This window comes from Pseudophryne corroboree, chromosome 3 (genome assembly GCF_028390025.1).
Source record: "Pseudophryne corroboree isolate aPseCor3 chromosome 3, aPseCor3.hap2, whole genome shotgun sequence".
Taxonomy (NCBI): domain Eukaryota; kingdom Metazoa; phylum Chordata; class Amphibia; order Anura; family Myobatrachidae; genus Pseudophryne; species Pseudophryne corroboree.
The window spans coordinates 611,223,688-611,241,379 of NC_086446.1; the positions used below are offsets into that span (position 1 = coordinate 611,223,688).

Sequence of the window (17,692 nt, forward strand, 5' to 3'; positions counted from 1 at the left end):
CTAGGAGAGTATCTGAGTTAGCGGCTTTGTCTCACAAAAGCCCCTATCTGATCTTTCAGGTGGACAGAGCTGAGTTGAGGACTCGTCCTCAATTTTTGCCTAAGGTGGTTTCCTCTTTTCATATGAACCAACCTATTGTGGTGCCTGTGGCCACGCGGGGCTTGGAGGATTCTGAGTCCCTTGATGTGGTCAGGGCATTGAAAATTTATGTAGCCAGAACGGCTTGGGTTAGGAAAACAGAGGCACTGTTTGTCCTGTATGCAGCCAACAAGGTTGGCGCTCCTGCTTCTAAGCAGACTATTGCTCGCTAGATCTGTAACACGATTCAGCAGGCTCATTCTACGGCTGGATTGCCGTTGCCAAATTCGGTAAAGGCCCATTCCACTAGGAAGGTGGGCTCTTCTTGGGCGGCTGCCCGAGGTGTCTCGGCATTACAGCTTTGCCGAGCGGCGACTTGGTCGGGTTCAAACACCTTTGCAAAGTTCTACAAGTTTGATACCCTGGCTGATGAGGACCTCATGTTTGCTCAATCGGTGCTGCAGAGTCATCCGCACTCTCCCGCCCGTTTGGGAGCTTTGGTATAATCCCCATGGTCCTTACGGAGTTTCCAGCATCCTCTAGGACGTAAGAGAAAATAAGAATTTAAACCTACCGGTAAATCTTTTTCTCCTAGTCCGTAGAGGATGCTGGGCGCCCGTCCCTGTGCGGACAAATTTCTGCAAGACTTGTATATACACTGCTCAAAAAAATAAAGGGAACACTAAAATAACACATCCTAGATCTGAATGAATGAAATATTCTTATTAAATACTTTGTTCTTTACATAGTTGAATGTGCTGACAACAAAATCACACACAAATTATCAATGGAAATCAAATTTATTAACCCATGGAGGTCTGGATTTGGAGTCACACTCAAAATTAAAGTGGAAAAACACACTACAGGCTGATCCAACTTTGATGTAAAGTCCTTAAAAACAAGTCAAAATGAGGCTCAGTAGTGTGTGTGGCCTCCACGTGCCTGTATGACCTCCCTACAACGCCTGGGCATGCTCCTGATGAGGTGGCGGATGGTCTCCTGAAGGATCTCCTCCCAGACCTGGACTAAAGCATCCGCCAACTCCTGGACAGTCTGTGGTGCAACGTGGCGTTGGTGGATGGAGCGAGACATGATGTCCCAGATGTGGTCAATTGGATTCAGGTCTGGGGAACGGGCGGGCCAGTCCATAGCATCAATGCCTTCGTCTTGCAGGAACTGCTGACACACTCCAGCCACATGAGGTCTAGCATTGTCTTGCATTAGGAGGAACCCAGGGCCAACCGCACCAGCATATGGTCTCACAAGGGGTCTGAGGATCCCATCTCGGTACCTAATGGCAGTCAGGCTACCTCTGGCGAGCACATGGAGGGCTGTGCGGCCCCCCAAAGAAATGCCACCCCACACCATTACTGACCCACTGCCAAACCGGTCATGCTGGAGGATGTTGCAGGCAGCAGAATATTCTCATTGGCGTCTCGAGACTCTGTCACATCTGTCACGTGCTCAGTGAGAACCTGCTTTCATCTGTGAAGAGCACAGGGCACCAGTGGCAAATTTGCCAATCTTGGTGTTCTCTGGCAAATGCCAAACGCCCTGCACCGTGTTGGGCTGTAAGCACAACCCCCACCTGTGAACGTCGGGCCCTCATACCACCCTCATGGAGTCTGTTTCTGATCGTTTGAGTAGACACATGCACATTTGTGGCTTGCTGGAAGTCATTTTGCAGGGCTCTGGCAGTGTTCCTCCTGTTCCTCCTTGCACAAAGGCGGAGGTAGCGGTCCTGCTGCTGGGTTGTTGCCCTCCTACGGCCTCCTCCACATCTCCTGATGTACTGGCCTGTCTCCTGGTAGTGCCTCCATTCTCTGGACACTACGCTGACAGACACAGCAAACCTTCTTGCCACAGCTCGCATTGATGTGCCATCCTGGATGAGCTGCACTACCTGAGCCACTTGTGTGGGTTGTAGGGAGGTCATACAGGCACGTGGAGGCCACACACACTACTGAGCCTCATTTTGACTTGTTTTAAGGACATTTCATCAAAGTTGGATCAGCCTGTAGTGTGTTTTTCCACTTTAATTTTGAGTGTGACTCCAAATCCAGACCTCCATGGGTTAATAAATTTGATTTCCATTAATAATTTTTGTGTGATTTTGTTGTCAGCACATTCAACTATGTAGAGAACAAAGTATTTAATAAGAATATTTAATTCATCCAGATCTAGGATGTGTTATTTTAGTGTTCCCTTTATTTTTTTGAGCAGTGTAGTTATTGCTTACATAAGGGTTATGTTACAGTTTTGATCAGTCTCGGGCTGATGCTGTTTTGTTTCATACTGTTAACTAGTTCGTATATTCCATGTTATACAGTGTGGATGGTGTGGGCTGGTATGAATCTTGCCCTTAGATTAACAAAATCCTTTCCTCGTACTGTCCGTCTCCTCTGGGCACAGTTTTCTGGCTGGGGTCTGGAGGAGGGGCATAGAGGGAGGAGCCAGTGCACACCCATATCTAAAGTTCTTTTTGGTGCCCATGTCTCCTGCGGAGCCCGTCTATTCCCCATGGTCCTTACGGAGTTCCCAGCATCCTCTACGGACTAGGAGAAAAAGATTTACCGGTAGGTTTAAAATCTTATTTTTTCAAACACAGCCTGTAACATGGCAGTTAGGAAGCTGATTGGATAGTAATTTATCACGCTTTAACCGTCTCCACCTAATCACTGTTTAAGGCTTAATAGATTTGGGCCATTAATGTTCTTAATGTAATATTTATGATGAATTTCTCAATAAAGAGAACTTTGGGTCTAGGGGTACTGTGAAACAATGCTAAAACTCTAGGTTGCCATGATTCAAGAACGTTTGGGAACAACTGCATAAATTAATACTTTTTTGCCTATGTTCCATTTAGCTTGGAAGTTTAACAAGCAGGTACTGTATCAGGTCACTTCTGTGGCATGGGCCGTTCATGCTCCCAGCACATATGAGGTCACCACATCACCGAAGGGGAGCTGAAGGAAGCAGAAAGCTTAGCACAAGCACATTTTTCACACAAAAAAGGGATTTACCGAATTTTTTTTACAACACCGGATCCATGTGTTTTTGCAGCCGCTATCGTGAAAATGGGTCAGTTATTGAGGATTAACGGGCAGGTAAAAGAAAATTCCCGATAGTTCTGGCTATCCCTGAGGGATCAATTAGCTGTGGTAATTTATCATGGTTCATTGAATTCCCCCCCTAAATATTACACACTGTATTATATATTTGTGTTGTAAATTTCCTGTTGATCACTGTATCCGGACTCCAGGTTGACACCACTTAGGTCGACACCAGTTGGTCAACACCAGAAAGTGGTCGATACGACCAATAGGTCGACATTAAATTTTCCATTTTTTTAACTTTTTCATACTTTACGATACACGTGGACTACGATTGAGAATAGTAACCTTGCACTAATTACTAATTACTAGTAATTACTAATTACTAGTTACTAATAGTAACCTTGCACGGTGCACTAATTGGGGTTCCCGGTCACTTTACAAAGAAAACGACACCAAAAAAACATAAACTCATATTGATTTTTTTCCATGCCGACCTATTGTCTGTGTCGACATATTTCCGGTGTCGACCTAAGGTGTGTCAACCAACTGGTGTTGACCTAAGGTGTGTCGACCCTGAGTCCCAGACCTGTTGATCACATACCCTTCTTTCCTCAAGGAGAGTTCTCATTCTCTTCTGTTCTTCTTCATCTAAGATCCGGTTACCATCCTGGTCAAATCTAGAAAAAGCGTCTGTAATCTCATGGTCATCATGTCCCATCCTGTAATATAGCAGGGAAATCATTTTTGAGACCTGAGTAGTAAAGGGAACCACTTTCCGTCAAACTCATTTTTGACAGGTGGGAACGCCCCTAATTATGCAAACCACGCCTACTTTCCACCCTAACCCCGCCCAGATACACCCTTAACCACGCCCTAACCAAGCCTCCTGATACGCCCACTTTTCATTCCATTCTGCTGGTATTTTATATGAAATAAGCCTACAAAATCAGTTATAAGCGCTTTTTATACATTGTGTATTATCACTGATGATGCAACGATGTATATTATTTCAAAATGATTTATAAAATAAGTATTAACTCTTAATATTAATAATATTATATGAAGAAATCATTGTGTGTTTAAAGTATTTTTTTCTTCATACATTCTCTGTGGTTCTGGGATCCTCTTACACGGTGAAAGTCCGGAGGGGGGATGATGAGTGGCCTGTTGTTTAAGATAAATGCTAATAATGAGGGCTACCAGCACCCAACATGACTTGTGTAATTAGATAAGAAATTGCTAACTTAAAAAAAAAAAAAAAATGCATATTACAAATACTCAGCAAAACACAGTACACATTTTTTTTTTGATCAGAGTGCTGATGCTAATAATAATACTACAATGTTTTACACGTCTAATTGTAATATGCTGGTGCTTCATCTTTTCGACTTCGCCCTTGATATTTTAGGAACAATAGTATATATTGTATATGAATCAATGTTTTGGCTCATAGGACCGTTATCATGAGGTATACTGCAAATATGGCTTGTTTATAATCATTCTGATGTATAAGTGTATACTATTCCCAATTGATTTATCACTGATGATGGAGCGTTGTATATTATTACCAATTGATTTATAAAATAAACGTGCTGATTCGATCATGATATAATTTTGCATTTTAAAATGATTTTTAAAATGAGTCATTGCTGGAGGACGTATTTTTTTTTCTTCATACAGTCACTGATCTAAATATCTCACAGAAAATGGGGTGTATGATCTAACCATCATTTCAAAAAATATATACTTTATTCATGCTGGACATGCTCAGACATGTATATACATGTATTATTTAAAAAAAATATTTGCGTTATTTTTGCAAACATATGTAGAAACAGCATATTTGTGCTTAAGTCGTAGAATTTTTTTTAAATATGTGCATTTTTGTTACATCAATAATGTAAGTTTATTAAATGTTAATGATATCTTAAAGAAGCCCTGTTATCCATCACAAGAAGCAAATCAAAAGAAAATTCACTGATTCCGTAATTTTAACAAATTTAAATAAAGGTTGTATTTTATTTTAACTCCGTGTTTAAAATACCTTTTTTTCCCACCAAGTAATTGCTGGTGGGTTGCTCTAATGAAAGACCCTTACAAGACATGTACTGTGCCAGATAAGACTTTACTTACAATTCTGTTACAGGACATCTCTATTCTACAAAGTGATAACAACTGTTTAATATCACATTCATGTCTTTCCTTGAAATGTAAGTGTACATTGTACTTATTGTATCCTCTTTTCATTTTCTGAACATGCTCTGCAAAATGATCTTTCACAGATTGCTGCAAGTACTGTTCACTAATTGTATACTGCAACTCTAGTAGTAGTATGACATCTTGTTCACTGCTGGTTAATACAGTATGTGCATTTTCGTAATAAAAAAAGTATATTTGCATTTTTGTTACATCAACAATACAAGTTTATTAAATGTTTATGATATATTATATAAGCCTCCTTGTTATTCATCACAAGAAGCAAATCAAATAAGTTATTTACACATATATTATATTACATTTTTACTATGCCAGCACTGCTATTATATATTTGGTGCCACAGTAACTAAACAGGAAGGGAGAACAGTGTTATTGTGAGGCTGGACATGACAGGACAGGAAGCAGGCAGTGGTGATACAGTATGAAGTAGAGATGGTTCAATCTGCTGAAAAGCTCTTTGAGGTATGAATTTCAGAAGGCTGTGTATTTGGGATGGATGCATTTTTTATGTAAAATGTGTGGTGTTATTGAGTGTAGATTGTGTTAGAAAGTGTTCAGTGAATGTACATGAACATTAATGTATCCACAGCAAGAAATCCACAGTTCCTAACATGTTGCTGCTTTGATGTAGCATATAGATAATCATTGATATATTTTTGTTACAGTACATATGATATAAAAAAAACTAAAAAAAAATTCTAAAGTAAAAAATTAGGCTCCATTCAGAAATAGTAAAATGTAAAAATAAACAGTATGTAGGTTTGGTGCTTCCATTTTTGTAGATGTTGAATTGCCAGAAATAGGTGAACTTTTCTCAGTTGTCTGTTCATTGTAACATGTTTAACTTTTTTGTGTGGAGTCTGTTTTATAAATATAGTACAATATTCTTGTATTAGAAAATAGCAGAACAGTGAACAAGGAGCAGCTAAGTTGTAAAAACAAAAGATTTCACTTTTGCATCTTTAAATGCTGCAAAAACAATGAGTATAATTCCACTTAATTCAGGAACAAATCATATTTTGCAGTTCTCTTTAAGGATACGTAAAAAAGACCAAAGCACATGCAACAGGACAACACCGTGTGACCAAGTATACGGAAACCTACTCACATGTATTAAATCCATTTAAAACATAATATAATAAGCCACCATACAGCAAGTTACCCCCTTTTTGTGTAAGATTTCTACTTGATGTAAAGATGGCAATGAGCACTTCAAACCTACAATGCCCCAATCAAATTAGGTGCAGCTGGAAAATCCTACAGTCAGCAAAAATGACAAATACTTCTGATCCAAGGGAGCTGGTCCCGGTAGTAAACGTGATGTGTAAACAACTCTGCTAATTATCTAAAATATATGTGGAGTTTTCAGAAAACCAGAAGTAACATGGCCGCCAAACCAGTACTGCAAGTATTCCAGTAAGCGTTCCAAGTGCTCCAAACAGAAAGTAATGTGCCCATTCTTACACTGTATTCTAAAGACTTAAACAGGAAGTATATGCGTCCATTCATGCGGTCCACACCATTACTAGTGCAGGAGTTGCAGAGCACACGATATGATAATCATTAGGTATCTTCATTTTAAAGCTTTGAGTTCCATTGGCATCATAAGTTTTTCAAAGGATATTTGTTGCATTCAAAAAAAAGATTTAAAAATATACAGTACATTAAAATAAACAAAATACATAAATAGTTTTTTTTTCTCCAAGTCATAGGGCGATCACAAAAGTCTCTTACATGACATGTGTTGTTTTAGATAAGAGCTTAGATACAACACCACACCTTTGTGCAAAATTAACCCTTAGATGGTGCAACTTAGAGGAAGATTGATAAAGCCCCCATTTACATTATCCCAATATGGTATATTACTACTCTATACCAATATTCTTTACAAGCCAGCATACAACTAATATGGAATGGATCATGTTGTGCAGTAACTTAGAGGAAGAATTATGTATTGTATACCCAGAGAGGCACTGGTTACAGATACTCAATGCAGAGGAATGGCACATTAGGTGTAAAATAAAATATTTGTTTCTACACAGGGCAGTGGTATCTGCAGCTCCCACACACCGCTGTGATTTAGCCTTCTGGGTTATTACATGTTGATAGACCCATTTGAATTTGCTACCAGTATTAGCATTGGAAGACCTGAAAAAATACCAATTGTCACAGTAACAGGCTTATCTATAAATCTGGCATTGGAAAGGTATAGCGGATGAAATGTAGTTCAAAGGGGTTGTATTCTAATTCTACCTTTTCAGATTTTATACAGCATTAGTGGTTTATCTGAATGGGCATAAAAAAAATTCTTCTTGTTATACAAGGCATTGGGACTGTATAAGAGTTAAAATGACTCCAAGAAAAAATGAGTTGATACTGCGTCCCACTGAGTGCCATCAGAAACATCATTGCTGTAACAATTCCTGTCATTTGTAATAGTGGTTAAATAGACTTTAATCTGTGTTACCCATGGATATTTACATATGTATACATATGTATGGTTAATATTATTTATAGCACATTAATTGCCAGTTATTGATTTATAATTATTTGTATCTCTACATCTACTGTAATTTATATATGATAAATCCATGTTATCCATCTGGAAATAGTAAACTTTTCTTACAGTTGTTATCAAAGGATATATAATGTAAACTTCCTATCAAATTTTCCCTTAATATTTGCTTTTAGTAATAATACTGGACTTTGCTGTGGCAGTTTGCTAATATATCACCCCTAGACTATGAAAGCGGTGTTGAAACATTTATAAAATTAGATTACTTACATTTAAGAAGAAATAATTTGTGAATTAATCCTCTCAATCATGGACATATTGTGTTTAATTTTTGAATAATGTTATTTTACAGATTTTTCCAGTAAAAATTAATGTTAGTATTGTAAACGTGTGCTGTCCAATAGGCACACAGACATTTGCCCTCAAGGTTTACAGTCCCTGAGGCCCTCCACAGAGGGTTGTATGACTTTTTTTAATTATGCTGTGTGTATTTAGTACTTATTTTGTGCTTGTATAAATGAAATCCACATATGGAAATCCCTAAAACCTGGACTGTAGGGTGCCTTGAGGCCCGCGTTTGGGTACCACTTTACTAGTGAGTACAATTCAGACAAAACCAACTACAGAGCAATGAAATTGTGCATGCAGTCATCATTTCCAGGGATCTGCCAGTTTTTAATACAGAGTCACATGTGACAGTCATGCTCATTCTAATGGAAGCTGGAATCCAAGGGCGTAGCTACCATAGGTGCAGGCAGTGCAGATGCTATGGGGACCAGAGCTGAGAGGGGCTCAACTTCCCTGTCACAGTTACATGTGTTATAACCATTTTTTGCCATTGGATGATACATAGGGGCTTTACAAACTTTTGCCTTGGGGCCTACAATATATCTAGTTATGCCCCAGTACCTGCTCATCATAATGTTGCTTAAAATAAACTGGAGGGCATTAGAATGTTACATAACATGAACCAGGGAACTGCAATGTGGCACAATATGAAGTGAAGGCACTATAATGTAGCATAATAGGTAGTATGTGCACTGTAATGTGGCATAATATGAACTGGGGACTCTATATGTCATAATGTGAAGTGGGGATACTGTTATATAATATGAATTGGCAGCCCTACAAAGTGACATAATATGAACCACCAGAGCACTACTAATCATAAAATAAACTATTACACTTCCATAGGGAATACATTAACTAAGGCACTACTATGGATTAGATAATCAACTACTGTAGGGCACTATAATGGGGCATAAAATGAACAACTTCTGTGGTGAGGTGTCTCTCTAAAACCATTGGGACAGTGGCCTCTTCAAAATGTTGTTATGGGGCCCACAAAGTTCTGGCTACGCCCCTGCTGGAAGCCATGTGGTTCACAGGTAATAGTATAAATGTCTGATAGGAGTTTCTGTGTGAACATTTTCTGTTGCCAGGTTTGTATACTTGCAAACTAAGTGTGTCATGCTTACAGCTGCTTTCTCACCTATTGTGCTACAATGGTTTGGTTACAGCGGTGCACTGAGCACTATGTTGAGCTATGTGAAATAAACATTACAGTTTTCTGCCTTGTTGGGGACTTTTGCACTATGGAATAAAATTACATTTGATATGATTGCTTTAATGAAGCAATTAACAACATACGTAGTAAGATGTTTACCTTTAATGTGATTGGTAGTACTATATTCTGTAAATAATGTTTTTATATACCAAACTGGGTCTGCACAGCCCCTTCAAAACCCTTAGAGCGTCTGATGGTGTGTATCTGGTAATTGCAATGTAAACAAAAACCTCTGGTTAAGGTAGAGGCCCCATAGTAAAATTATTTTCTAGGTGGTAGTGTGGTAGTGGGTTTTCTTCTCTCTCGACCATAAACAGCTGCAAAAAGTGTCTGTCTGCACCAGGCTCTTCAGTACAATTTTAAAAAACAGGAGGGAAGCCGTCATCAACTTTGTCCATGCTGCAACTGTGATTAAGTAGAACCTGACGTTAACACACACATTAATATAATAACAGTCTATACAAGCACAGTCAAAATAAGTTCTAAATACACACAGTATAATGAAAAAAAAGTCATACAACCCTCTGTGGAGGGCCTCAGGGACTGTAAACCTTGAGGGCAAATGTCTGTGTGTCTATTGGATAGCACACGTTTACAATGCTAACATTAAGTTTTACAGTCCCTGAGGCCCTCCACAGAGGGTTGTATGACTTTTTTTTCATTATACTGTGTGTATTTAGAACTTATTTTGACTGTGCTTGTATAGACTGTTATTATATTAATGTGTGTGTTAACGTCAGGTTCTACTTAATCACAGTTGCAGCATGGACAAAGTTGATGACGGCTTCCCTCCTGTTTTTTAAAATTGTACTGAAGAGCCTGGTGCAGACAGACACTTTTTGCAGCTGTTTATGGTCGAGAGAGAAGAAAACCCACTACCACACTACCACCTAGAAAATAATTTTACTATGGGGCCTCTACCTTAACCAGAGGTTTTTGTTTACATTGCAATTACCAGATACACACCATCAGACGCTCTAAGGGTTTTGAAGGGGCTGTGCAGACCCAGTTTGGTATATAAAAACATTATTTACAGAATATAGTACTACCAATCACATTAAAGGTAAACATCTTACTACGTATGTTGTTAATTGCTTCATTAAAGCAATCATATCAAATGTAATTTTATTCCATAGTGCAAAAGTCCCCAACAAGGCAGAAAACTGTAATGTTTATTTCACATAGCTCAACATAGTGCTCAGTGCACCGCTGTAACCAAACCATGATAGCACAATAGGTGAGAAAGCAGCTGTAAGCATGACACACTTAGTTTGCAAGTATACAAACCTGGCAACAGAAAATGTTCACACAGAAACTCCTATCAGACATTTATACTATTACCTGTGAACCACATGGCTTCCAGCAGGGGCGTAGCCAGAACTTTGTGGGCCCCATAACAACATTTTGAAGAGGCCACTGTCCCAATGGTTTTAGAGAGACACCTCACCACAGAAGTTGTTCATTTTATGCCCCATTATAGTGCCCTACAGTAGTTGATTATCTAATCCATAGTAGTGCCTTAGTTAATGTATTCCCTATGGAAGTGTAATAGTTTATTTTATGATTAGTAGTGCTCTGGTGGTTCATATTATGTCACTTTGTAGGGCTGCCAATTCATATTATATAACAGTATCCCCACTTCACATTATGACATATAGAGTCCCCAGTTCATATTATGCCACATTACAGTGCACATACTACCTATTATGCTACATTATAGTGCCTTCACTTCATATTGTGCCACATTGCAGTTCCCTGGTTCATGTTATGTAACATTCTAATGCCCTCCAGTTTATTTTAAGCAACATTATGATGAGCAGGTACTGGGGCATAACTAGATATATTGTAGGCCCCAAGGCAAAAGTTTGTAAAGCCCCTATGTATCATCCAATGGCAAAAAATGGTTATAACACATGTAACTGTGACAGGGAAGTTGAGCCCCTCTCAGCTCTGGTCCCCATAGCATCTGCACTGCCTGCACCTATGGTAGCTACGCCCTTGGATTCCAGCTTCCATTAGAATGAGCATGACTGTCACATGTGACTCTGTATTAAAAACTGGCAGATCCCTGGAAATGATGACTGCATGCACAATTTCATTGCTCTGTAGTTGGTTTTGTCTGAATTGTACTCACTAGTAAAGTGGTACCCAAACGCGGGCCTCAAGGCACCCTACAGTCCAGGTTTTAGGGATTTCCATATGTGGATTTCATTTATACAAGCACAAAATAAGTACTAAATACACACAGCATAATTAAAAAAAGTCATACAACCCTCTGTGGAGGGCCTCAGGGACTGTAAACCTTGAGGGCAAATGTCTGTGTGCCTATTGGACAGCACACGTTTACAATACTAACATTAATTTTTACTGGAAAAATCTGTAAAATAACATTATTCAAAAATTAAACACAATATGTCCATGATTGAGAGGATTAATTCACAAATTATTTCTTCTTAAATGTAAGTAATCTAATTTTATAAATGTTTCAACACCGCTTTCATAGTCTAGGGGTGATATATTAGCAAACTGCCACAGCAAAGTCCAGTATTATTACTAAAAGCAAATATTAAGGGAAAATTTGATAGGAAGTTTACATTATATATCCTTTGATAACAACTGTAAGAAAAGTTTACTATTTCCAGATGGATAACATGGATTTATCATATATAAATTACAGTAGATGTAGAGATACAAATAATTATAAATCAATAACTGGCAATTAATGTGCTATAAATAATATTAACCATACATATGTATACATATGTAAATATCCATGGGTAACACAGATTAAAGTCTATTTAACCACTATTACAAATGACAGGAATTGTTACAGCAATGATGTTTCTGATGGCACTCAGTGGGACGCAGTATCAACTCATTTTTTCTTGGAGTCATTTTAACTCTTATACAGTCCCAATGCCTTGTATAACAAGAAGAATTTTTTTTATGCCCATTCAGATAAACCACTAATGCTGTATAAAATCTGAAAAGGTAGAATTAGAATACAACCCCTTTGAACTACATTTCATCCGCTATACCTTTCCAATGCCAGATTTATAGATAAGCCTGTTACTGTGACAATTGGTATTTTTTCAGGTCTTCCAATGCTAATACTGGTAGCAAATTCAAATGGGTCTATCAACATGTAATAACCCAGAAGGCTAAATCACAGCGGTGTGTGGGAGCTGCAGATACCACTGCCCTGTGTAGAAACAAATATTTTATTTTACACCTAATGTGCCATTCCTCTGCATTGAGTATCTGTAACCAGTGCCTCTCTGGGTATACAATACATAATTCTTCCTCTAAGTTACTGCACAACATGATCCATTCCATATTAGTTGTATGCTGGCTTGTAAAGAATATTGGTATAGAGTAGTAATATACCATATTGGGATAATGTAAATGGGGGCTTTATCAATCTTCCTCTAAGTTGCACCATCTAAGGGTTAATTTTGCACAAAGGTGTGGTGTTGTATCTAAGCTCTTATCTAAAACAACACATGTCATGTAAGAGACTTTTGTGATCGCCCTATGACTTGGAGAAAAAAAAACTATTTATGTATTTTGTTTATTTTAATGTACTGTATATTTTTAAATCTTTTTTTTGAATGCAACAAATATCCTTTGAAAAACTTATGATGCCAATGGAACTCAAAGCTTTAAAATGAAGATACCTAATGATTATCATATCGTGTGCTCTGCAACTCCTGCACTAGTAATGGTGTGGACCGCATGAATGGACGCATATACTTCCTGTTTAAGTCTTTAGAATACAGTGTAAGAATGGGCACATTACTTTCTGTTTGGAGCACTTGGAACGCTTACTGGAATACTTGCAGTACTGGTTTGGCGGCCATGTTACTTCTGGTTTTCTGAAAACTCCACATATATTTTAGATAATTAGCAGAGTTGTTTACACATCACGTTTACTACCGGGACCAGCTCCCTTGGATCAGAAGTATTTGTCATTTTTGCTGACTGTAGGATTTTCCAGCTGCACCTAATTTGATTGGGGCATTGTAGGTTTGAAGTGCTCATTGCCATCTTTACATCAAGTAGAAATCTTACACAAAAAGGGGGTAACTTGCTGTATGGTGGCTTATTATATTATGTTTTAAATGGATTTAATACATGTGAGTAGGTTTCCGTATACTTGGTCACACGGTGTTGTCCTGTTGCATGTGCTTTGGTCTTTTTTACGTATCCTTAAAGAGAACTGCAAAATATGATTTGTTCCTGAATTAAGTGGAATTATACTCATTGTTTTTGCAGCATTTAAAGATGCAAAAGTGAAATCTTTTGTTTTTACAACTTAGCTGCTCCTTGTTCACTGTTCTGCTATTTTCTAATACAAGAATATTGTACTATATTTATAAAACAGACTCCACACAAAAAAGTTAAACATGTTACAATGAACAGACAACTGAGAAAAGTTCACCTATTTCTGGCAATTCAACATCTACAAAAATGGAAGCACCAAACCTACATACTGTTTATTTTTACATTTTACTATTTCTGAATGGAGCCTAATTTTTTACTTTAGAATTTTTTTTTAGTTTTTTTTTATATCATATGTACTGTAACAAAAATATATCAATGATTATCTATATGCTACATCAAAGCAGCAACATGTTAGGAACTGTGGATTTCTTGCTGTGGATACATTAATGTTCATGTACATTCACTGAACACTTTCTAACACAATCTACACTCAATAACACCACACATTTTACATAAAAAATGCATCCATCCCAAATACACAGCCTTCTGAAATTCATACCTCAAAGAGCTTTTCAGCAGATTGAACCATCTCTACTTCATACTGTATCACCACTGCCTGCTTCCTGTCCTGTCATGTCCAGCCTCACAATAACACTGTTCTCCCTTCCTGTTTAGTTACTGTGGCACCAAATATATAATAGCAGTGCTGGCATAGTAAAAATGTAATATAATATATGTGTAAATAACTTATTTGATTTGCTTCTTGTGATGAATAACAAGGAGGCTTATATAATATATCATAAACATTTAATAAACTTGTATTGTTGATGTAACAAAAATGCAAATATACTTTTTTTATTACGAAAATGCACATACTGTATTAACCAGCAGTGAACAAGATGTCATACTACTACTAGAGTTGCAGTATACAATTAGTGAACAGTACTTGCAGCAATCTGTGAAAGATCATTTTGCAGAGCATGTTCAGAAAATGAAAAGAGGATACAATAAGTACAATGTACACTTACATTTCAAGGAAAGACATGAATGTGATATTAAACAGTTGTTATCACTTTGTAGAATAGAGATGTCCTGTAACAGAATTGTAAGTAAAGTCTTATCTGGCACAGTACATGTCTTGTAAGGGTCTTTCATTAGAGCAACCCACCAGCAATTACTTGGTGGGAAAAAAAGGTATTTTAAACACGGAGTTAAAATAAAATACAACCTTTATTTAAATTTGTTAAAATTACGGAATCAGTGAATTTTCTTTTGATTTGCTTCTTGTGATGGATAACAGGGCTTCTTTAAGATATCATTAACATTTAATAAACTTACATTATTGATGTAACAAAAATGCACATATTTAAAAAAAATTCTACGACTTAAGCACAAATATGCTGTTAATATGCAAAAATAACGCAAATATTTTTTTTAAATAATACATGTATATACATGTCTGAGCATGTCCAGCATGAATAAAGTATATATTTTTTGAAATGATGGTTAGATCATACACCCCATTTTCTGTGAGATATTTAGATCAGTGACTGTATGAAGAAAAAAAAATACGTCCTCCAGCAATGACTCATTTTAAAAATCATTTTAAAATGCAAAATTATATCATGATCGAATCAGCACGTTTATTTTATAAATCAATTGGTAATAATATACAACGCTCCATCATCAGTGATAAATCAATTGGGAATAGTATACACTTATACATCAGAATGATTATAAACAAGCCATATTTGCAGTATACCTCATGATAACGGTCCTATGAGCCAAAACATTGATTCATATACAATATATACTATTGTTCCTAAAATATCAAGGGCGAAGTCGAAAAGATGAAGCACCAGCATATTACAATTAGACGTGTAAAACATTGTAGTATTATTATTAGCATCAGCACTCTGATCAAAAAAAAAATGTGTACTGTGTTTTGCTGAGTATTTGTAATATGCATTTTTTTTTTTTTTTTAAGTTAGCAATTTCTTATCTAATTACACAAGTCATGTTGGGTGCTGGTAGCCCTCATTATTAGCATTTATCTTAAACAACAGGCCACTCATCATCCCCCCTCCGGACTTTCACCGTGTAAGAGGATCCCAGAACCACAGAGAATGTATGAAGAAAAAAATACTTTAAACACACAATGATTTCTTCATATAATATTATTAATATTAAGAGTTAATACTTATTTTATAAATCATTTTGAAATAATATACATCGTTGCATCATCAGTGATAATACACAATGTATAAAAAGCGCTTATAACTGATTTTGTAGGCTTATTTCATATAAAATACCAGCAGAATGGAATGAAAAGTGGGCGTATCAGGAGGCTTGGTTAGGGCGTGGTTAAGGGTGTATATGGGCGGGGTTAGGGTGGAAAGTAGGCGTGGTTTGCATAATTAGGGGCGTTCCCACCTGTCAAAAATGAGTTTGACGGAAAGTGGTTCCCTTTACTACTGACCTGTCCTAGACAAAAAAAAAAATCACTTTGTATAGTGGTATATATACTTTTTTCATACAAGGCAGAATAACTAGGTGATCCTTTTAATCAATTGAGATCTAGATCCATAGTTCTGTAATAAATAATGCTACCACTCACTCTTTTAGATTATTTTTGAATTCTTCAAATGCCATTTCCTTGGAGCCATTCTGCAGAGCTTTCTGTACATCTGAAATGCGCTCTTTCTTTAGTTTCAGCTTCATTAATGTCTTCCTATAACCCTGGAAATAAAATAAATGTAAACTAGATACCTTTTCAGTAGATTACTTATTAAAGGTTCCAAAATGGGCAAATTGCTAGTAATATATTACAATGGAAAATGGTCTCATTTTGAAATGTTATGGCCATTACATAAATAACACAAGGGGCTTATTCTCAGTTGCATAAAGACACGGTCGCTTCTTTATGCTTAAATTGCGGGTCATTTTGTGAATACTGCAGCATTGGTATACTAAGGCATTTGCAATTTCACTGTCTGAGCATAGTGTACTGTGTGTGCGTCTTTGGATGCAGCCGCTCACAGTGACACGTCCAAATCTGCTTAGCCACTCCCCTGTTACCTCCTGGGATCACCCAAAAAAATCCATACTCCTGCATTCAAATTTGCTCTGCGTCTCTGTGCACTAAAAGTTGGGACCATGCTCCGTGCCACCCAAACACATGCACAGACTTAAGCATCGGCCAACTGCATGTGGCATCAGACCCAGAAATAGACCCTAAACCGCATTATGTATCCCTCATAAAAATGAAAGATTAATAGAAAAAAAAAACTGGTACGTGTTTCCCATACCTGCTTTAAGATGTCAGAAAACTGTAGCTCATTCTTCTGATGTGAAAGCTCTTCTTTCACTTCCGAATATGTGTCATTGATGATGGCCAAAAACATGTTCTAAGAAGGAAAATATTTTTCAGAATTCTAGATAAAACACAAATTGATTTTACACAGAAATGCATTGGTAATGTATTTGGGAGAAATATGTGTGCGTTCCATATTGGGGAAGCTGGGGTCTTTGGCGAGTCACTATCTCTGGTGTTTTAGAGGTTTTCAGTAATGCCTGATAAAGAAATGGATTTATTTTTTGGAAATTGGTCATTAAAAGTTATGTTGAGTCTGTAAGTTCTTTATAGCTGTTTTGGATGAAGCCACCATTCCTGCTATAATGACTGATATCATGATCACAGGGGCTAATTCAGACCTGATCGCTGCTGTGCACAGCGGGCAATCAGGTCTGAACTGCGCAGGCACCGCAGTGCGCCAGTGCATGCCAGATATCAGGAGCTGCACTGACAGGGAGCTACTCTTCAGGTTCAAAAGCATCGCCGCCGTGTGTGTGTGTGGGGGGGGGGGGGGGGGGGAGAGGAGAGTCAGACATGCTGGACGGACTAGCCCTGTGCTGGTCGTCCCCCGCATGTCTGTGAAAGTGATCATAGATGTGCTCAGGTCTGAATTACCCCCACTATGTGGTATGATTAGTCTCACAATTCTAAGAGCACATGTAAAATGAACCCTTATCTCT

The 17,692-nt window shown here is 37.6% G+C and overlaps 1 protein-coding gene across 1 annotated transcript in view; it reads right to left on the reverse strand.

The window, feature by feature from the left end:
- The window catches only part of PKD2L1 (polycystin 2 like 1, transient receptor potential cation channel), a 154,294-nt gene that overhangs the window by 27,619 nt on the left and 108,983 nt on the right, over positions 1 to 17,692 (reverse strand). The window contains exons 10-12 of the mRNA XM_063961605.1: positions 16,966 to 17,064; positions 16,275 to 16,396; positions 3,736 to 3,853 (exon numbers count right to left, since the gene is read on the reverse strand). Coding sequence (XP_063817675.1) covers positions 3,736 to 3,853; positions 16,275 to 16,396; positions 16,966 to 17,064 — 339 coding nt within the window. The remainder of the gene's footprint in view (positions 1 to 3,735; positions 3,854 to 16,274; positions 16,397 to 16,965; positions 17,065 to 17,692) is intronic.